The sequence below is a fragment of the Schistocerca gregaria genome, chromosome 9 (assembly GCF_023897955.1).
Source record: "Schistocerca gregaria isolate iqSchGreg1 chromosome 9, iqSchGreg1.2, whole genome shotgun sequence".
NCBI classification, from domain to species: Eukaryota; Metazoa; Arthropoda; class Insecta; order Orthoptera; family Acrididae; genus Schistocerca; species Schistocerca gregaria.
Genome location: NC_064928.1, coordinates 129,829,338 through 129,851,896, shown reverse-complemented (window position 1 = coordinate 129,851,896; position 22,559 = coordinate 129,829,338). Strand labels below are relative to the sequence as shown.

At 43.0% G+C, this 22,559-nt stretch overlaps 1 protein-coding gene and 1 non-coding gene across 2 annotated transcripts in view; one reads left to right on the top strand and one right to left on the bottom strand.

Moving 5' to 3' along the window:
• Positions 1-6,044: 6,044 nt before the first annotated feature.
• LOC126292201 (uncharacterized) overlaps positions 6,045-22,559 on the bottom strand; it is an 82,745-nt gene continuing 66,230 nt past the window's right edge. The window contains exons 6-7 of the mRNA XM_049986055.1: positions 12,308-12,543; positions 6,045-9,873 (exon numbers count right to left, since the gene is read on the bottom strand). Coding sequence (XP_049842012.1) covers positions 9,243-9,873; positions 12,308-12,543 — 867 coding nt within the window. The 3' untranslated portion in view covers positions 6,045-9,242. The remainder of the gene's footprint in view (positions 9,874-12,307; positions 12,544-22,559) is intronic.
• Positions 16,342-16,416, top strand: Trnas-uga (transfer RNA serine (anticodon UGA)). The gene has a single exon. It is a non-coding gene; the product is annotated as a tRNA-Ser (tRNA).

The following is a 22,559-nucleotide window of genomic DNA, read 5'->3' as shown; positions in this document are numbered from 1 at the left end:
CATCATTTCATCCAAATCGACGCGCAAGTCGCCGAAGTGGCATCAAATGGAAAGATTTGCACCCAGCAAACGGTCTACCCGACGGGGGGGCCGTAGTCACACGACATTTACAATAGGATATTAAAATGCTAGGTAATACGAACAACAAACTGATAATGAAGTTTGGCTGCTTCCTAAGTCTGTCTGTGTTTGTACATCTTTTCATGTTCGTGAGTTCATCATTGTATCACTAGTATGTGCACAATTCTTTATTTATTTTTTTTATGTTTTTTTTTTTTTTTTTAAATACTGAACGTGACCTTAGTCAGTCCCTACTTTACTTCTTCCACAAAATCTCTTCAGCTCAGATTGGATAAAATATTATAAACGCAAGAGAAAATCAGTGTATGTATTCTCCTAAAGTCAACATAGATTCTTAGTACTTTCATGCCGAAGAAAATCTCTGGTGTTACTGATCTTCAGGTAGTGCACTTCTCAGTGATCTTGGAAATATTTTATAACGTTGATCGTAAATCGTAGTGACATTAGTGTAACTTAGTTGCTTCTCATCGCCGGTTGAAGTCTCGTAGCATCTTGATGAACGTCACCTCTAAAGCATTGTATTTTTTTTGGCATTACCTAATTTCTTTGCCGGTCAGTTTCCTGTAACTTACATCGTACATACCGGTTGATCAAAAAGTCAGTATAAATTAATAAACCACGGAATAATGTAGATATAGAGGTAAAAATAGACACACATGCTTGGAATGACATGGGATTTTATTAGAACAAAAAAAAAAAAAAACACCCTATATTGTTAGACGCGTGAAACATATCTTGTGCGCGTCGTTTGGTGATGATCGTGTGCTTAGACGCCATTTTCGTCATGCTTGGCCTCCCAGGTCCCCAGATCTCAGTCCTTGCTATTATTGGCTTTAGGGTTACCTGAAGTCGAAGTGTATCGTGATCGACCAACATCTCTAGGGATGCTGAAAGACAACATCCGACGCCAATGCCTCACCATAACTCGGGACATGCTTTACAGTGCTGTTCACAACATTATTCCTCGACTACAGCTGTTGTTGAGGAATGATGGTGGACATATTGAGCATTTCCTGTAAAGAACATCGTTTTTGCTTTGTCTTACTTTGTTACGCTAATTATTACTATGCTGATCAGACGAAGCGCCATTTGTCAGACATTTTTTGAACGTTTGTATTTTTTTGGTTCTAATAAACCCCCATGTCATTCCAAGCATGTGTGTCAATTTGTACCTCTCTATCTACATTATTCCGTGATTTATTCAGTTTTCAAATTTATACTGACTTTTTGATCACCTGGTAGTCCTTTCCTTCTTTTTTTTATTGGTATGAGAGACAGTGTTAAGTTTGCCTCAGATAACGTTTACTAATCGTACCTCAAAAGTGTATTTACACTATAATGTGTGTATAAAGTTGAAAAACTATTTGTGGTTCAGTAAGATCACACTAGTTTTTATTCATAGGTTATCTCTCTAGATGCACTTTAGATTAGCTTGTCAAGCGTATGGTATATACCACGCTGAACTTTCATTAGCAGCCAGAAATCATTTCATCATCGCAGCATTCAAAAAAAAAAAAAAAATTAATACCGTTTTTCTCGATGTATTCACTTTCTGTGCAAGATGACATGTACTTACGGGACCATATACTTATGTAGTACCTTGCGGAGTCCAATATTTTCTGTATCTTACCCTGTACTTTACAATCTTGATGCACAAGTGGCATAAAAAACTTACAGCTACTTTGTTCCGAGGTCTGTGTTAATTGTTCGCTCTAGAATCCTTCGTACATACACTTAAAACTAAAATGCCACTGTGATCGTAAACTGTTCAGTCAAACAATGCAAGTACACCATGTGCTTACATTGTTAGTCATCATTTGATGTGTATGTCCTAGCTTGCTTGCGTGTTGTGTATACAGTGACTGACATGAATAAAGGTAGTAAAATGCTCTGATTCAGGTAGCTGCATAAATTATACTTACTTTACCCTTATCGTATTTCTTTTTCCCATAGGTTACTTATTTCACTCGTGTGCATAAATGGATGTGAAATGTGATACTTGCCCATGGTAAAATTTCTTCAAGTCTCTGTGTGCGTAGAGTCCTTTGATTTTACCTTTGTGAGGATACGCAAGTAAATAACATCCGTCGTGCGGAATATGTACAGTAATGTACGGACCAGTATACTTATTTTGCCACTTAGCGTTTTTCTCGGCTAAGAGAAGATTTCACATGGGTCTTAAGTAATACTTTTCCTCTAACCACATATGTTGATATTTATAAAAGTGTTTCTTACGGCGTTGAGCTTGTTCTGTATTGGAGATCAATACCTGTCTTACCTTGGATCGCCCCCACGACTACCGTAATCAACATTGGAGAGCATAATAAGACCACGTTTAGTTTAACGCCCCATTATTAGTGTTTGTAGGTGTTTCGTTTGTCATTTCTACAATATTCACTCCCGGCGTGTTGTTCCTCTGTTGCACATTCCGATCATGATTCTGCCCTGAGTTTATAGGCGTAATATTAATTTGCGCTTGTGACTGATAAGATTGATCACTAATTAGGTACTGCCACTGCATATTTCGTGGCTCTTATCAATAAGAGAAAAATATAAGTTCCTTTATAAATCCAATTTGAAGTCTTCACCGATACCCCGTAAGCTCGTGGTTTTTTTTTTCCATTAAACAGCAATGCGGGACGGTGTCAAATGCCTCACTGAAATCAAGGAACACAACATCAACCCGAGCGCTGTTGCCCACTTCGCTGTGGATCTCATGGAGGAACAGAGCGAGCTGAGCTTCGCAGGATCTCTGTTTGCGAAATCCTCTCTGATTTTTATAGAGGAGATATTCATTTTCCAAGAACGTCATAATACTTAAGCATAAAACATGTTTCATAATTCTACAACAGATTGACGTCAACGATATAGGTCTATAGTTGTGTGGATCTGTCTCACGGCCTTTCTTAAAAACGGAAATGACCTGCGCTTATTTCCAGTCGTCAGGTACCATTTCGTTGCGTTTATCTACGATAAATTACTGCTAGAAGGGGAGCGAGTTCTTTAACATAATCTTATAGAATCTTACACGTATCTCATCTGGTCCTGACGCCTTTCCACTGCTAAGCGATTGTAGCTGCTTTTCATTTCCGCATCGGTCATCTCAATATCTGCCATTTCGACGTTCGTACGACGATTGAAATGAGAGACAGTGTTACGATTTTTCGCGGTGAAACAACTTCGGAAGACCGAATTCAGTATTTCGGCCTTCTCTCTGTTATCTTCCGTTTCGTTGCAAATGTGGTCGTTGAGAGAATGGATAGATGATTTTGACCCACCTACTGGTTTTACATACGACCAAAATCTCTTAGACTGTTCACTCAGGTCGGTTGACGTCTTACTTTCAAAATCATTGAACGCTTCTCTCATTGCTCTCCTTACGCTCATTTTCGCTTCGTTCAGCTTTTGTTTGTCAGCTAGGTTTTTACTTCTCTTGAATTTGAGATGAAGTTCTCTTTGTGTACGTAGCGCTTTTCTAACACGGCTATTAAACCATGATGAATCTTCCCCATCCCTTAAAACCTTACCGGAATATACTTGTCTAGAGCATAATGAAGGACACCTTTGAATCTTTTCCGTTTATTCCCCACATCTTCTGCTGAGATATTCTGAAATTTGTATCCCGTCCGTCATAGATATTGTCACAGCCTTACGAACACTGATACCTTCCTCTGTCTTAACTGATTCGGTAAGTTCAGTTCTGTTTGTTGCCAGGAGGTCTAAGACGTCACCCTCACGAGTTGGTTCTCTATCTGCTGAAGGTAATTTTCAGACAAGACATCCAGAACAATGCCAGACGAATCCCTGTCTCTGCCACCAGTTTTAAAGGCATAACACTCCCAATCTATACCTGGCAAGTTGAAGTCACCCCCTATTACAACGACCTGACCAGGAAAATTACTAATACTATTCTGCAAGTTCTGTATGAAGCGCTCTACAACTATACTACCTGACACTGGTGGTCTATAAAAGCATCCGATCACGATTTTTGACCGTTCTTTGATACTCAGTTTCAGCCAGATTACATCACGTATCCGTGATAACTTCGCTAGATTTTGTCGAATTTTTTACTTCAATAAACACGCCGCCACCATTGGCCACTAACCTATCCTTACGATAAATATTCCAATCTAAACTTAGGATTTCGTTGTCAGTGACGTCTAGTTTCAACTATCTTTCTGTTCTCTATACTAATCTGTGCATGATAACCTTCAGTAAGCGATACTAACTCTAGGACCTTTCCTTGGATGCTCGTGCAGTTTACTAAAACCATAGTAATCTTTTCTACCTCTGATCTGCGTGGACCAATATTCTCTGACGTCACTATGGGTGATTTAACAGGCAAATCGTTTTTGATCCCAAGGGAGGAGTTCTGTAACCTTTAATAAGCAACTTAAGGTCCATCCTAGACTACACCTAATGCAAAAGAAACAACGATTTACTCAAATTGCCTGGACTGGATGATGCGTGTAATGTGTAAATTTTCACCTTGTACTTCAGGACAGATACAGTAAACCGATTCTTCCAATAGGCAGACAAATGATCATGAGACCAGGGGCTATCTAAATTACTTAACTCATTATCTCTGTGATCAGCAGAACCTGACATATGACGCTCTGCAAAGTCTCGTTTTTGCTGGTGGCTTTTTGGAACATATTGATAACGTGTGCTATTGTGCACCTACCGATGAAATGAATCACAGCAGTAAAAGGAGACCTGTGACAACCAGAGGCAGCACAACCACGAAAATAAGAATTTGGGGTAGAATATTCAGGAATGAGCAGTTATCCAGGAAGTAAAACCAAAGACTACTTGAGCTACTTGCTCCTGCTGAAGAAGTGACTGTAATATGGGGGCAAGGAACGGGCAAAAGACAATTCAGTAAGGTCTAAACGTGAATAATAATAATGACAAAACTGTCTTCAATCGTTGCATGTTTATTGTTACCACTATTTAAAATGAGCTAAGCAACGTTTTCAGCTTTACTGTATTTGTTCAGGTGAACTGGCTTTCGAACCTTCCACTAATTTAAAAATATAATAACTTTCGTCAAGGAATTCAAAGCTACCATTGAAGAATGACAGCTGATGGGTGTAGCCGCGGTTAGTTTACGGAACCGTAATTTCGCAGTACTAAAAGGACCAATGAGCAACAGACAATGTAGTTTTCTGCACTTGCACTGACAAGCCACTACAAGACTGAATGCTGACTGGTGGCGTTTTGCAGATGAAACACAGTAAGGAAAGTATATGAGAAGAATAGTGACGAACGGGGATTCATTCCATCTATGAAAGCGACGGAATCTTTCATCCAAAATGTCAACATTCACGATTATGCTTCTCTAACCACTGCAGCGCAATTTTTGCCTTGTGGCATGAGATAGTGAATGTTGACATTTTGGTCACCAAATTCGTTCACTCTGAAGTCGGGTGGAACAAATATGGGGTGCTATTGGACGCCAGCTCCACACCCACAGAGCACTGGCTCTTAATTTATGGCAATTGCGTAATTCGTGATTAGATATTTAGTGCCACGTTGTTGTCTTTGTGATATTTCTCCTGTAGCACCACATTTCAAAAGCTCTCACTCCGTTATCCTCTGAACTGCTTATCTAACTAGTTTCACTTCTGCACAAGGCTACAGTCCAGACGAATACCTTCAGGAAAGCCATCCTAACACTTATCTCTTTCAGACTCACTGATGCAATTGTGTAGATTAAATTTTTCTGTCTCTTCGTTGCAACAGAATAACTTTTTTCCTACGTTGAAACCTCTTGAACACTTTTGTGAATGTTCAGTCTTTTTATCATGTACAAATACTGCCAACTATTGGTCTTCACTGTAAAAATATCAACAACGCACTGTAGTCGTGCACAGCAACTTGTGGCCGCCAGAATACACAGACGTGTTTTGTTACTTGTGTTCTACAGTGTAAATGAATATTATTATTGTTATTTTGCCTGGTAATTCTTGAATGATCAGTTTATTTATTACATCAGTGAATATTTCAAAATTAGTTAGTTTAGTCCATAAAAAGAATAAGTTACAAAGTACTTTTTGGAAGTGGGTACATAATTTTGTATAAATCTTACATCTAAACTGACTGAAAGATCACCTAAGAGCGTTACAGCATAAAGAAAACTTTTCTTCGTCCAGAAGAAATACAGGTGTGAAAGGTTTAAACTGATATTAGATGTTAAGTAACTCCTGGTTCTTTTTTTTTGTACTTCTCTTACTATTGCCTGTCAACATTTTGTATCTCTATTTCGGCCACCATCAGTTACGTTACGACCCATAGCGCAAAAATTCTTCCACTATTTCTAGCGTCGCATTTCGAAATCTCATTCCCTCACCATTCGACCACATTCCTTTACTCTTGTTTTGCTTTTATTTATGTTCATCTTATATCTTTTCAAGACAATGCGTATTCCGTTGAAATGCTCCTCCAAGCCCATTTCTGCCTCTGGCAGAATTCCGGTGTCATCGTCAAACGGCAGAGATTTCATTCCTTCTCCCTGAACTCTAATTCTCTTCCTGTTTATCTCCTTGGTTTGCTTCACTGCTTGCTCGATGTGCAGATTGAATAATATTGGAGATACCTACGATCCTGTCTCACTCCCTTCTCAATCACTGCTTGACTTTCATGCTCCTCACCTCTTACAGATGCAGACGGCTTTCTGTGCAAGTTGCAGATACCATTTCACTCCCTGTATTTTATTTCTACTCTCTTCAAAATTTCCAAGATTATAGGTCACTTAACACTGTCAAAAGCTTTCCGTGAATCTAGAAATTCTATAAACATAGGTTTTTCTTTCTTCAATCCATCTTCTTGGGTAAGTGGTACGATCAGGCATCTGTGTTCCTGTATTTCTCTTAAACCCAAACTGATTTTCCACATTGTTGCCTTATACCAGTTCTTCCACTCTTGTGTAAATAACTTGTGTCAGTATTTTGCATTGATGACTTATTGAACTAATTCACAACTTAGAGCGACTGCCTTATTTGGAATTGGAATTATTACATTTTTCTTTAAGTATCGTATATCTTGCACACCAGGTGCAATAACTTTGTCACGGTTAACTCTCACGCCAGCCGCAGTGGCGGAGCGGTTCTAGGCTCTTCAGTCTGGAAGCGCGCGACCGCTACGGTCGCAGGTTTGAATCTTGCCTCGGGCATGGATGTGTGTGATGTCCTTCGGTTAGTTAGGTTTAAGTAGTTCTAAGTTCTAGGGGACTGATGACCTCAGATGTTAAGTCCCATAGTGCTCAGAGCCATTTGAACATTTTTTTTAACTCTCACAAGGGTCTCAGGAATTATCAGGGAATATCATCTATTCCAGGGACCTTGTTGCCTTTCAGTGCTCTGTGAAATACGTCTCACAGTATCATATCTCCCTTATTATCTTCATCTTCTGCTTTTGCTCTCTCTACAACATTGACCTCAAGTTAGTATCCCTTGTATAGACATACTCTATGTGCCGTCCGCCTTTGCTTAGTACTTGCAAAACTCTTGATATTCACACAGTCGCTTCTACTTTCTTCAAAGGACTCATCTGTTCCCTAGTTCTGCATACCATTCCTACTTACCTGTTCTGCACGTTCTGTCAATTAATATTTTACACACTTCTATTCTCTTGCTGCATTTTTATATTTTCTCCTTTCATCATTTAAACTCAGTTATTCAGGGAATTCTACTAGGTCTTGCTTTTTTACCTATGTGATCTTCTGCTGCCTTTACTATATCATCTCTGAAAGCTATGCATCCAACTTCAATCGTATTCCTTTCACCTGTTACAGTCTAGTGTTGCCCGCTGTTCTCCGTGAAACTTTCCTTCAGCCTCAGTGTGGAAAACTACCAAAGAATTGTCGAATGCATGTCAAGCACATTCGCAGCTGTATCGCGATCCAATAGTGGAGGAACACGCTATTAAGCACATGGTAATTATGTTTTCGCTCAGCAATATATGCATTTGCTACAATAAAGCATTTCTGAGTTATCATCTGATGCTGATTTCGATTGTTTTGATGGTGGCCAATGGTGCCTAATTGTACTGAATGATGCAAAATATTTTCTGAGATCACATGAAAGAAAGTAGTTTCCTTTAATTTACGTCTATGGTCACAATCTTTTCTGTTTAACAGATTACCGGTTTCGGTCTTTAATGACCATCAACAGATCTGCAGCAAAAATGGAAAAAACATATAAATACACTCGCAAACTGTATACAGCTTAAGAACAATACGTACAGCATATAGAAAAGTAGTACTGACAAAATTTACATTTGTGCGCTTTTATTTTCGCTGTTTCAATTAATTATTGAAAACTAGTGTATGCTGACATTAGCGACATCTGGTCAATTTACTACACAAACATCTTGTGGCTACTGTACGGCAGCTTGTTTTAAACAATAGTTTTACTGACAACATGACTCGTGCATGTAATGTGATTTATATGTATTTGACGATGCTGGTGCTGATTCCGCATTTAACAGTTGACTATCCCACTATGGCTGCAGCGCATTAGGACTTTGACTTTATGAGACAGGTATGCCTCTTCACATTTAAAGCGCACAAATGTAAATTTTGTCAGTACTACTTTTCAATATGCTCTATGTATCGTTCTTAAGCTGTATACAGTTTGCGAGTGTATTTATATTTTCCCCATTTTTGCTGTAGATTTGATGATGGTCATTAAAGACCGAAACCGGTAATCTGTTAAACAGAAAAGATTGTGACCATAGACGTAAATTAAAGGAAACTTATTACATATACAGGTCACTGTGTTTTTTCGCGACGATGTCGCAGCTTGTGATAAAAGAAATTTGTACAATTCATAAAATTAACTCTTTCATACTCAGCAGCGAAGAACCTTTCCATAGCTACCAGGGTGTGTTTTGTGAGCCAGTCTTTGGTGAGTCTTAGTAGCAGAGAGAACCACCTTTCCCCTTTCTGGAGGATTCATCTTTGCTGGGTTACATAACTCTATCTAACCTGAAACAACAGCCACACTGATACGTCTGGTGGTCACCATTCTTCACTCAGTCTCTTTCCTGGTGTATTCAACTACAAGTGTCCAACAATTGCGCCAGCCACTTGTCAAACACACACACTATTTGTTCATCCAAGCCATGAGGTCGTCACACATATCTTACCAGATGGATCCTCACAGGTTGCCTGCGCCCAACAAATGTTCCAGCTCTCTGTAAATGTCGCCCAGTATGTTCACATAATCCCTCTGATTACACAATAGGTAGAAATTCTCCACAAAGCTTATGTCCTCGTGGACTGCCTTCCACACCTGTTCGTTTTTAGGGTTGAGCCTGTACAGTTCACCACCAGCCTCTAGCAGGTCCAGACCTGGGACACTGCCCACACCCTGGCGCTGAAACATGCTGTGGCTACTGTCATCGAGGCAAGCGTTCGTCAGCAAGACGCATGTGACTCTGCCCTTCGCCAATGACTTGCTGATTTCTCTGTAGGAGGTGCAGTACTTGCTGAGGCTGAAGTCAGGCTTCCTGGGAGACAAGGTCAGCCACATGCGGCTGGGGACGGTCTTCCTCCCAGAGGATTTGTGTTTGACCTGGACGAGCAGTGCGTGCGCCTCAGACTGTTCCTCGCGTCGCCACACCAGCACCACATCGTCGAACCTGCCTGCATCGCGATTGTTGGGAGACAACTGGAAGAGAAGCCCACGCCTCAGGCATCGGAGAAGGACCAGGGCCAGCACACGCTTCTCGTACAATGCTCCGAATTCTGCAGTGAGTGCTCCCTTCTTGTACTCCAAAGCAGCAGACCTACAACAAGCAGGATGATGATGATGATAGTGGTGGTGGTGGTGGTGGTGTTAGGGTACTCAAGTAGCAGCACCGTTTCTGAATATGAATGTACTTATTTAGTACGAAAGTAAGTCAAAAAGTATCTACACAACACTTTTCTAATATATTAGAACACCATTATAAAATCTACAATGGCACCATTTCGCAACACAGACACCCTACCCTGCCTGCCAACATCTTCTGTCTATCGCTGCATCACTTTTCCAGTACCTTTAGAAACAAGTTTCTCAGTTGAGCAGCAAGGGATGTACTCGCCACTCACTTCCAAAACCTCTTTCTTCACTGGAGTAGAACTGACAGCCTTTTAAATTAGAGGTGCCGTCTGGGCTTCAACAGGGTGGGCAGCAACGTCAAAAATTTAAAATTAAAAAAACGCGAGTAGGAGACGAGATACTGGCAGAAGTAAAGCTGTGAGGACCGGGCGTGAGTCGTACTTCGGTAGCTCAGATGGTAGAGCACTTGCCCGCGAAAGGCAAAGGTCCCGAGTTCGAGTCTCGGTCGGGCACACAGTTTTAATCTGCCAGGAAGTTTCATATCAGCGCACACTCCGCTGCAGAGTGAAAATCTCATTCTGAAAACGCGAGTAGTTTGGTGTGGGATCCCTTACAATCTTGCAAGACGAAGACGTAATTATTTTGAATGGACTGCTTGTGCTGAACACATTCACTTTTCAAACTTCGCTCTCCATCAGGAGAAACTCCGAGCGGTTCCCAGACAAACGAATCGCACGTGGATTACCATAACCAAAAGTCTTCTAAAAGAATGTTTAAAGGACTCTCATATGAGTTAGTATCCAGCGAAAGTCGATTTCTTCCGTTCCTCATTTCATCTCAAAGTTGGCCCCATAAGGCATCAAACATTGTTCCCCTAATATCACTGCTGTGAAAGGACGTACTTGCCCCTTATCGCAAAGAACAGTGGAAAAATGTCATTTTCAAAATTGAAATACATCGGATTCGAACCTTCTTATTATAACACAAGGCTCAACGGACACCATTGAGTAATGAAAGTGACGTCTCAAAACACCTAAGTTAACAAGGTATTATAAGAAGCTTGATGAGAACAACGAAGTAAAACAATCGATTCAGTGGTTTGTTAGAAAACATTCGACTTACTCGTATTTCGTTGTAGTTTGATGCATCGATTGAATGCTTCATTCATCCTTTTGAGTGAAACCAGTCTACGGAGGCAACTGAAAGGAAATAGTTGTTTTAGCTAGCTGTTGTTTTATGGCCATTCATTTCTTTTGAGAGAAACCAGAAACAGCGATTGAAAACAGGGCGTACATTCTGTTGTAGTTATACATACTGACTAAGTTATTCGTTCTTTATTTTCAAGTGAAACCATTCCGTAGTCTTGCTGTTCCCCTCCCGTTACATTAAGTTTTGTTTACCTGTTCATTCTTTTGAGGGCAGTCAGTCTGTGGTACTTTTATTTGTTTATCCAAAGAACTGGTATACATCGGACATATCTGTGGTACGAAAACATCTCGGGGGGAGGGTGGGGGGAGGAGTGCGGGGGGGGGGGGGGGGCGGCGGCGGTGGCTGGAGGTACACCAAAGTTAAAATACGATAATGCAGTGCCGGTGGCGTTCAAAGGTACGATGTATAGTTCCTTCAGACTTGCATGCATGATCGAAGGAACAGGTGCCGTAGCGACTACAGCCGTTATGAAAACCATCAGCTGTATATGGGAATGATGACAATGAAAATTTATGCCTGACCAGGACTCGAGCCCGAATTTCTCGTTTTATGTGTGTGGTCGCCTTAACTGCTTTGGCTATCTGTGTACGACACACGGCCAGAACAAAACTTCCATATGTTGTCGTTTCTGTCGCAACATATATTCATACACACATTATGTAACTCCCATACAGGGGAGGACAATTTAATTGTAAGTTTCTGCCTGGTATCGGTGGATAAGCACACTTGCAGTGTCTGTGTTGTCAAGAATGATACATCCCTCCTTTGGATATGCATGCATATTCAAGAAGCGATGGTAGAGGAGAGGAATAGAAAGGAATGAGGAAGAACGGCAAGATCAAGGCATTTAGCGACAGAGATGTGACATGTGGCGAGAGCTGTAGAACCCCGCCACAAAAAGAAGAAGAAGAAGAAATATTATGAGTGATGGATGAAAACTAGCGAAAAACGATACAAAGAATTTCAAAAATTCCAATCAAAAAGTAGTTGTTCATATATTCTAAGTGCAAATTTACAATGGAGAAACTTTGCCGTCAACCGAATATTGATATGTAACGGCAGAAGTCCGAAAAAATGTTTTTAAGTAAATGAATAAGTGAGACAGTTTAGAACTATAGCTTTTTTTACATCTCTTTGAAATGAGATACATTACTTGCGCCTTAAAATTGTCATAATAATGTAACGAGTACCTGGTGCGCTCGTCGCTATCCAGCCAGTACTCATGCCACTTGGCTGTTTGCCCACAGCCACTGGAGCCTTCTGGAGACCCCAGCAGAGCCTCTGGCAGGGGTGTGGTGCAGCCATCTGGAGCGCCAGCGGCACGACAGGGGCTGCTGCTGCTGTAGCTGCCATCTCCTCTCTTCTCGCGAAGATACCTCAAAACTCCTACTGTTCTGAAGTTGTGAGGGTCAATGAAAATGGGCACCTGAAAAATAACACCTGTCTTCAGAATATAATCGCAACAAAGTGATAATGTAGTAAGAGCAGTAACTGTTTTGTGCTGTCTGCAGTACTAGGCGCCCATGTCTCAGGGAAAGGAGAAGTATTATAGTGTAGTCAGCCTATTTTCTTTCGAGGAAACGATTTGCATGTCGGTATTACGGTTTTTTTTTAACATAGTCGGAACTGGAACTTTTTTATGGCTACTTACAAGTCACCGTTCACCTTACAAAATGCACTTTAAGACAAAAAAAAGTACCACAAAGGAACTATCCGAATGGGATGGAAATGGGTAGTTGTGATGTGCAAATACAGCCAAACAAGTGATTGCAATTTCAGGAAAATTGGGTGATATACTCAAGAGAAAGATCTTCACAAATTGAGCAAGTCAGTAAATCGTTGGTCCACCTCTGACCCTTATGCAAGCAGCTGCTCGTCGTGGCTTTGGTTGACAGAGTTGTTGTATGCCCTCCCGACGGGTACTGTCCCAAGTTCCGTTCAACTGGCGTCCAAAATCCCGAGTTGTTCCCTTCCAGTAACGCTAATCTTCTCAATTGGGGAGAGATGTGGCGACGTTGTTGGCCATGATAGGGTTTGAAAGTCACGAAGACAGGCAGTATAAACTCTCGCTGTGTGTGGTTAGCCATTATTTTGCTGAAATGTAAGCCCAGGATGGCTTGCTATGGAGGACAACAAACCTGGTCATAGAATATCGTCGACATATCGACATACAGCTGTGCTTTAAAGGCAGCTCAGTTGACAAGCAAAACGGTCCCGCTATGAAATAATGTGGCATCCCAGATCATCACTCCTGGTTGTTGGGTGACAGTCAGGTTGGTATCCCACCACTGCCTGGGGCGTTCAAATGGTTCAAATGGCTCTAAGGACTATGGGACTTAACATCTGAGGTCAACAGTCGAACTACTTAAACCTAACTAACCTAAGGACATCACACACATCCATGCCCGAGGCAGGATTCGAATCTGTGACCGCAGCAGCAGTGCGGTTCCAGACTGAAGCGCCTAGATGACCACAGGGACCGGCGTCTGGAGTGTCTCCAGACACGTCTGCGCTGGTCATTGGGGCTCTATTCGAAGCAGGATTCATTATTGAAGACAATTTTACTCCAGTCAATGAGATTACTGGCCAAATGTGCCCGACACCACTGAAAACGGGCTTGTTCACTTGTGGGTGTAGAGAGGTTCAAAAATGTTTCACATGGCTCTGAGCACTATGAGACTTAACATCTGTGGTCATCAGTCCCCTAGAACTTAGAACTACTTAAACCTAACTAACCTAAGGACATCACACACATCCATGCCCGAGGCAGGATTCGAACCTGAGACCATAGCGGTCACGCGGTTCCAGACTGAAGCGCCTAGAACCGCACGGGCACACCGGCCGGCTGTAGAGGGGTCAATGGTAGTTGGTGCAAGAGACGCCGTGAGCTTAGTCCTCTTTTTGTGAGCGTATTAATGGTCTCTGTGTGTACTGAAGCATCTGTTGCACGTACGATGGAGGAGAATGGTGAACACAGGGCTATGAGTACCTCTTGACGACCGCTTGGTCGATACATTCTGTCATCTTTCTAGGTGGACCACTTTCTTCCTGGCATTATATTCGACCATAGTTCACTCATTCCTGCAAACGTCGTCGAATAGTCCCATTCAAATGTCGAGCAAATTAACTATTACTCCAATTGGCTTCTTTGAACTCAACATCCTCTCTCAAACACAGACATCTGTGTGTATTGCTCATGTATCTGTCTGTGGGGCATAATCATTGTGCATATGAATATACGGAACGAAATTTGGAAAAACTTTATGCCCTGGTATCGATACGATCGTTGTTTACTGTCCTTGCCAGCTATGAGGTGAAACTGCTCTGCAACATCACACATTCATCTATCGGCCGCCAAAGTTTATAAATTTGATTTTCTGTTGATACCTTCATGATTTACAATTTGTGACCAACTTTCATAACTCTGTATCGTTTTCTTTTTCTTAAGAGTGCATTAAAAGTACCCCTTACCACCTGGTTATCCCCCCCTCCCCCTACAAAGTAGCTCATGGGCACACTTCGGTACTGTAACTCAAAAATAAGTAATAAGTTTGCATAATCTATATACTGAGTGGTTATAGTTAAACTTTCCCTATTTATCACGTTATAGGACAGAAACTAATTACCGTGCAAGTACCAAACTTGGTAGCAGTAATCTCCGGAGAATGAAGATCACGATTTCCATGAACCACAGCGCGACCGTCCAGTTGCAACTATGGCCACCAGGTGTCCTGATCAGTCATTGTGATTCACAGTCTCACACACTTGACCTGCCGCAGTGCACTTGACATATCAACATGGCCTTGGACAAAAGGAGCAGGGCATTATTGGTGAAGCTCTATTATCAAAACAACAGCAATGCTGCAGCTGCACTTCGGGAATATTGCTGGCTGAAAGGATTACGGAAGGGTCTTCTTTATCCACCTACTGTGTGGAGCATTATGAAGAAGTTTGAATGAACTGGAGAACCGGGCGTCGCTATGGGAAGAGGCCAACGACCGCTTGCACCACAGGTTGTTGATGAAAGCGTGTTGCTATAACAGACAAGGCAGCTCAAAATTCCCGATTGTCATGCAGTACACGTGCTGTGTCACGACAGTTGAACATCCCGTGTTCCACTGTGCGGAAGACGCTTCGAATCATTCTCAATGGTGTCCATACAAGATCCATATCGTACAGCAACTTGCGCCACAGAACTCACAACGACGTGTTGACTTCGCTCTCCACTTTCGCGTAAGGATTGAAGTTGACGAGGGCTCGCCGTGGACCATCTTATGGACAGCCGAAGCTAATTTTTCTCTGACGGATGAGGCGAACACACAGAATTGCCGAGGGTGGGAATCTTCACCACAATTCATTGTGCACAAAGTTCCTCTGTATGGCGAACGTGTGACTTCACAGCTACGTTCATCATTGGCCCATTCTTTTTTTAAGAGATTGGCGCTATAGGATGAAAGGCGTGCAATGTGACTGGCCAGCGTTACTGCAATATGCTTCTCCAGCATGTCATACCCGCTCTGCACTAGAGAGACGCCTTGAACTCAACAGTTTTCATGCAACATGTGTGACCCCACCGCACATCGCTCATGAAGTTCGCCTGCTTTTCCGAAACACAGCTGGAAACGATCGAATTCAGAATGAGATTTTCACTCTGCAGCGGAGTGTGCGCTGATATGAAACTTCCTGGCAGATTAAAACTGTGTGCCCGACCGAGACTCGAACTCGGGACCTTTGCCTTTCGCGGGCAAGTGCTCTACCAACTGAGCTACCGAAGCACGACTCACGTCCGGTACTCACAGCTTCACTTCTGCCAGTATCCGTCTCCTACCTTCCAAACTTTACAGAAGCTCTTCTGCGAAACTTGCAGAACTAGCACTCCTGAAAGAAAGGATACTGCGGAGACATGGCTTAGCCACAGCCTGGGGGATGTTTCCAGAATGAGATTTTCACTCTGCAGCGGAGTGTGCGCTGATATGAAACTTCCTGGCAGATTAAAACTGTGTGCCCGACCGAGACTCGAACTCGGGACCTTTGCCTTTCGCGGGCAAGTGCTCTACCAACTGAGCTACCGAAGCACGACTCACGTCCGGTACTCACAGCTTCACTTCTGCCAGTATCCGTCTCCTACCTTCCAAACTTTACAGAAGCTCTTCTGCGAAACAGTTTGGAAGGTAGGAGACGGATACTGGCAGAAGTGAAGCTGTGAGTACCGGACGTGAGTCGTGCGTCGGTAGCTCAGTTGGTAGAGCACTTGCCCGTGAAAGGCAAAGGTCCCGAGTTCGAGTCTCGGTCGGGCACACAGTTTTAATCTGCCAGGAAGTAACGATCGAATTATCAGCCGGTCGTTTCCAAATGCCTGGCCGGCACCATCACCTGATCTCACTCCCTGTGCCTTCTGGTTGTGGGGCTTATCTGTAAGACAGGGTTTACTAGGGGAACATTCACATGTGCTGGTCTAAAGTGCAGCTTCGTTCTGCCGTGCAAAATGCAATCCTGCGCTTTCAGACTCTTCTGGACACTGATCGGCGCCATACTGAGCATCTTTTGTAGCAGTCATGATACTGGTATGTAATGACATGATGTACTGTAGCAGCGTAACAAAAGTGTTTCAGTTGACTTGCTTCTGCATTATTTCTCTTCTTTAACATTAATGCCACCAACTTCGGTGTTTGTAGGGTAATTAGTTTTCGCGTTATAACGTATTAAATAGGGAAAGTTCAATTGTAAGTACCCGGTGTATAAAAAAGAGTGTTCGTTTGATTATTTGTTTGTAATTAAAAAAAACTACAGTTTTATTCCGGCCTTCATGATATTTTTCACACTTTATCTTCAAGACAAGAAGAAGATCATTTTCAACATAAGATATCTGACTTTAAATATATACATATTTAATTTATAAATGGGAAAGGTGGTTACCAAAAATCTCTAAAAAAGTTCTTGGCCGATTTACTTGAAATTTCGTAACGATACTCTAGTAAACATGTGAGTGGACATAGGCTACACATTTTTTCTCCCCCCCCCCCCTCTCTCTCTCCATTTATATACAGTTAACCGTCTCTGGGTAAACCAATGAAAACAGCTAGGAGCTGGAGATGTGCGGCTGACGGAAAATTAAGATACTTTCATGTTATGCTTTGTTTAATTCTGTACGTTTCCTCACAGAAGATGTTCAAACAGTCCACCATCAAATTCAGTGCATGATGCTGCTCTTGTAGACAGGTGTTGCGTCGCCGATCGGAGCTCAGTTTCGCATTCCTTTACCTGGGCACAAGCATGCGAAATAAGAGCTAGAAGTTCCTGTCTCGTGTCCACTCTGCATTTGTAGACGTCGCTCTTCAGCCACACCCGCAAACAGTAATCCACTGTGGTAAGATCGGGTGACCTCGGTGGCCAGGCAATGAGTCCACGGCGACCGATCCAACGACCAGGATACGATGTGTCGAGATACCGTGTCACTGGCCGTACGAAATGTGTAGGAGCTCCGTCATGCTGAAAGTACACATGGGCTCGTGTTGCCAAAGGAATATCCTCCGCGTATTCAGGTAACGCATTTTGAAGAAACTCAAGATACCCTGTCCCAGTAAGACAGTTATCGAAAACAACTGGGCCCATGAGTTGGTCATCAATAATACGGCATCACACGTTGACTGAGAAACGTCTTTGAAATTTCTTTTCCACAGTAGCGTGCAAATTTTCATTTGCCCATACATGATAGTTGCGCGTGTTGTTGATTCCGTTGCGGGTAAATACTGACGCATCGGTGAACTGAATACGTGGAATTAATCGATCGTTGGTAATGATCCATTGACAGAATTCTTGCCGGGCGGCAGCATCATCATCATGCAGATGTTGTACACTCTGCCGATGAAAGAGATACAGACTGTGCTCGTGTACTGTGCGTATCACTCGTGTTTGTGGAATACCAAGCAGGGCAGCAATTCTTCTATAGCTAGTAGTAGGGTTGCGTTCCACTAATGAAGAATGTTCTCAGCTACATTAAGAGTTTGTTGTACGGGACGTTCAGAGACAACATTTACGCTGGGAAGCGTACCACGCTCACGGAATCCGTGAAACACCCAGCTAAACCCTCTTCTATCTGGCTATCTGCGATTCGAAATCCGTTGTTGGTATTCTCGCACAGCAGCTCTTTAATTACCATTGGACAAACCATAGACAAACATCATGTCAGCATACGCTGCATGTGTGAAGATCCGTGGCAGTTTCGCCACACAAAACTGTATTCGTTGTTCACGTAACAACACTGTAGTACGTTACACTACGACAAGCACTGTCGGACTCAGACTTGAGGTAAACAACTGCGCCATGCGCAAGTGAACTGTGTACTAACATCGTTAGTAAGGACGACGCTACACGTTTCCCATTCCTAGTAGTTTTCATTGGTTTACTCGGTAACGATTACGAAAATGACATATGTTTATTAGAAGTTTTTTTGTTCAGAACCATCACTTGTATAACACCTCAAAGCTGTACCTTTTCTCCTGACTCACTCTGTATACAGGGTGACTCACCTAACATTACGGCTGGATATATTTCGTAAACCACATCAAATACTGACGAACCGATGCCACAGACCGAACGTGAGGAGAGGGGCTAGTGTAATTGTTTAGTACAAACCACACAAAAATGCACGGAAGTATGTTTTTTAACACAAATCTACTTTTTTGAAATGGAACCACGTTAGTTTTATTACTACATCTGAACATATAAACAAATATGTAATCAGTGCCGTTTGTTGTATTGTAAAATGTTAATTACATCCGGAGATATTGTAACCTAAAGTTAACGCTTGAGTACGACTCTTCCGCTGTTCGATCGTGTGTATCGGAGAGCACCGAATTGCATAGGGATCCAAAGGATGGACCTTAGGTACAGAAGAGACTGGAACAGCACATTACTTCCACATGCTAACACCTTTTTATTGGCCTTTTGAAACTGACGCACATGTACATTACCATGAGGGGTGAGGTACACGTACACACGTAGTTTCCGTTTTCAATTACGGAGTGGAATAGAGTGTGTCCCGACATGTCAGGCCAATAGATGTTCAATGTGGTGGACATCATTTGCTGCACACAACTGCAATCTCTGGCGTAATGAATGTCGTACACGCCGCAGTACATCTGGTGTAATGTCGCCACAGGCTGCCACAATACGTTGTTTCATATCCTCTGGGGTTGTAGGCACATCACGGTACACATTCTCCTTTAACGTACCCCACACAGAGAAGTCCAGAGGTGTAAGATAAGGAGAACGGGGTGGTCAATTTACGCGTCCTCCACGTCCTATGAAAAGCAAGTCGAACATCCTGTCAAGGGTCAGCCTAGTGTTAATTGCGGAATGTGCAGGTGCACCATCATGCTGATACCACATAGGTCGACGCGTTTTCAGTGGGACATTTTCGAGCAACGTTGGCAGATCATTCTCTAGAAACGCGATGTATGTTGCAGTGCTCTCCGATACACACGACCGAACAGCGGAGGAGTTTACTCAAGCGTCAACTTTAGGTTACAATATCTCCGGATGTAATTAACATTTTACAATGCAACAAACGGCACTGATTACATATTTGTTTACATGTTCAGATGTGCTAACAAAACTAACGTGGTACCATTAAAAAACCTAGGTTTGTGTTAAAAAACATCCGTCCGTGCATTTTTGTATGGTTTATATTAAGCAATTACACTAGCTCCTCTCCTTACCTTCGGGCTGTGGAATCGGTTCGTCAGTATTTGATGTGGTTTACGAAATATATCCAGCGGTAACGTTAGGTGACTCACCCTGTATACACACATCAAAAAAAGTTCTGCATCACCTGGAATAGAGATCCACAAAACATCATTTCCGCCCTTTTTCTTGTTCGTGAAAACCACACATTGAATGTTGTAGCACCATACAGCGAGACCTTCAGAGGTGGTGGTCCGGATTGCTGTACACACCGGTACCTCTAATATCCAATAGCACGTCCTCTTGCATTGATGCACGGCTGTATTCGTTGTGGCATACTATCCACAAGTTCATCAAAGCACTTTTGGTCCAAATTGTCACACTCCTCAACGGCGATTCGGCGTAGATCCCTCAGAGTGGGTGGTGGGTAACGTCATCCATAAACAGCCCTTTTCAATCTTTCCCAGGGTTCATGTCTGGAGAACATGATGGACACTTTACTCGAGCGATGTCGTTATCCTGAAGGAAGTTATTCAAAAGATATGCAAGCTGGGGGCGCGAATTGTTGCCTATGAAGACGAATGCCTCACCAATATGCTGCCGATATGGTTGCACCATCGGTCGGAGGATGGCATTCACTTACTGTTCAGCCGTTACGGTACCTTCCATGACCACCAGCGGAGTAAGTCGGCCCCACATAATGCGACCCCAAAACAGCAGGGAAAGTCTACCTTGATGCACTCGCTGGGCAGTGTGTTTAAGGCGTTCAGCCTGGCCAGATTCCCTCCAAACACATCTCCGACGATTGTCTGGTTAAAGACATATGCGACAGTCATCAGTGAAGAGAACGTGATGCCACTCCTGAGCGGTCCATTCGGCATGTTGTTAGGCCGATCTGTACCGCACTGCATGGTGTCGTGGTTGCAAAGATGGACCTCGCCATGGATGTCGTGAGTGCAGTTGCGCATCATGCAGCCTATTGCGCTAAGTTTAAGTCGTAACACGATGTCCTGTGGCTGCGCGAATAGCATTATTCAACTTGGTAGCATTGGTGTCAGGGTTCCTCCGAGCTATAATCCGTAGGTAGCGGTCATCCACTGCAGTAGTAACCCTTGGGCGCCACGAGCGAGGCATGTCATCAACAGTTCCTGTCTCTCTGTATCTCCTCCATGTCTGAACAACATCGCTTTGGTTCAGTTTGAGATGCCTCGACACTTCCCTGGTTGAGAGCATTTCCTGGCACAAAGTAACAATACGGACGCGATCGAACTTCGGCATTGACCATATAGGCATGGCTGAATTACAGACAACACGAGCCGTGTACCTGCTTCCTGGTGGAATGACTGAAACTGATCGGCTGTCAGACCACCTCCTTCTAATAGGCGCTGCTCATGCAAAGGTTGTTTACATCTCTGGGCAGATTTAGTGACATCTCTGAATAGTCAACAGGACTGTGTTGTGATACAATATCCATAGTCAACGTCGACGCAAAACTTTTTTTGATGTGCCGATTTACTTCAAATTTCTACATGGAGATGAGATACATAATCTGATGATGACTCAACATGGCACAAGGACACTCACTTTGTGTGGTAGTGACAACCGCACACGTATGAAGCCATCTCAAAGGACATTATGGGGCCGATTCCCCATCGAAAATGATCATACTACTTCAGTGCAGCACGACTGCAATATTCGCTCCTGCCAAGTTGTTCGAGTTGCCTGCAGGCAGACAACCCCTCGACACACCTTCTGTTTCACGTGCCTGCCTGTAGGCGCCTAGGAATACTTGACAGGTTGAAACTTCCTGGCAGATTAAAACTGTGTGCCGGACCGAGACTCGAACTCGGGACTTTGTCTTCGCGGGCAACCATCTGAGCTACCCAAGCACAGCTCACACCCCGTCCTCACAGCTTTACTTCTGCCAATACCCCGTCTCCTACCTTCCTGAAAGTTCGAGTCTCGGTCCAGCACATAGTTTTATTCTTCCACTTCCAGGAAGTTTCACATCAACGCACACTCCGTTGCAGAGTGAAAATCTCATTGTGGATACTTCACAGGTTGTTTCAGTACAGTTTCACGAATAACATAACGTCGACGGCGGCGTTGGGAAGAGTTGTAGTGAAATTTGGTGGCAATGTGACACCATTAACCCACCTTACACGTCACATGGAGATCTGAGCTTGGTCTTTTTTTCGCACGTCTCGACACGCTGCTGTTTGAAACGCCGCAAGGCAAAGGCTGACATCGCAGGGCGCCACGCTTTTATACCGTTACCAATAAAATTTGTTGGCACTTTTTAGCCACATTTCAACCCCGCCTCCGTAGTGCAGCGGTAGTGTTACCGCCTACAGCGCAATGGGGCCCGGGTTCGATTCCCAGCAAGGGGCTGGGTGTTGTGTGTCCTTCACCATCATTTTCATCATCACTGACACGCAAGTCGCCGAAGTGGTGTCAACTACAAAGACTTGAAATACGGCGGCCGAACCCCGAAGGGGATATCCCGGCCAATAAATGCCGTACGCTCATCTCATTTTCAACCTTTTGCATCGCAATTGGGAATAACAGCGGAATGAGGGGATTTCGAAAAAAAAAAAATAATCCTATAATTCTGTTGCACAGCGCGCAATATTAGCCAGAGACTTTACCACTTGTAAATAGTTAGGTCAGTAAAAACTAATTACAGTCAATTCGTCAGTATATTGTACACTATATTAGGCAACCTTCAATATCATCTTACGACGGTCATTATTATTA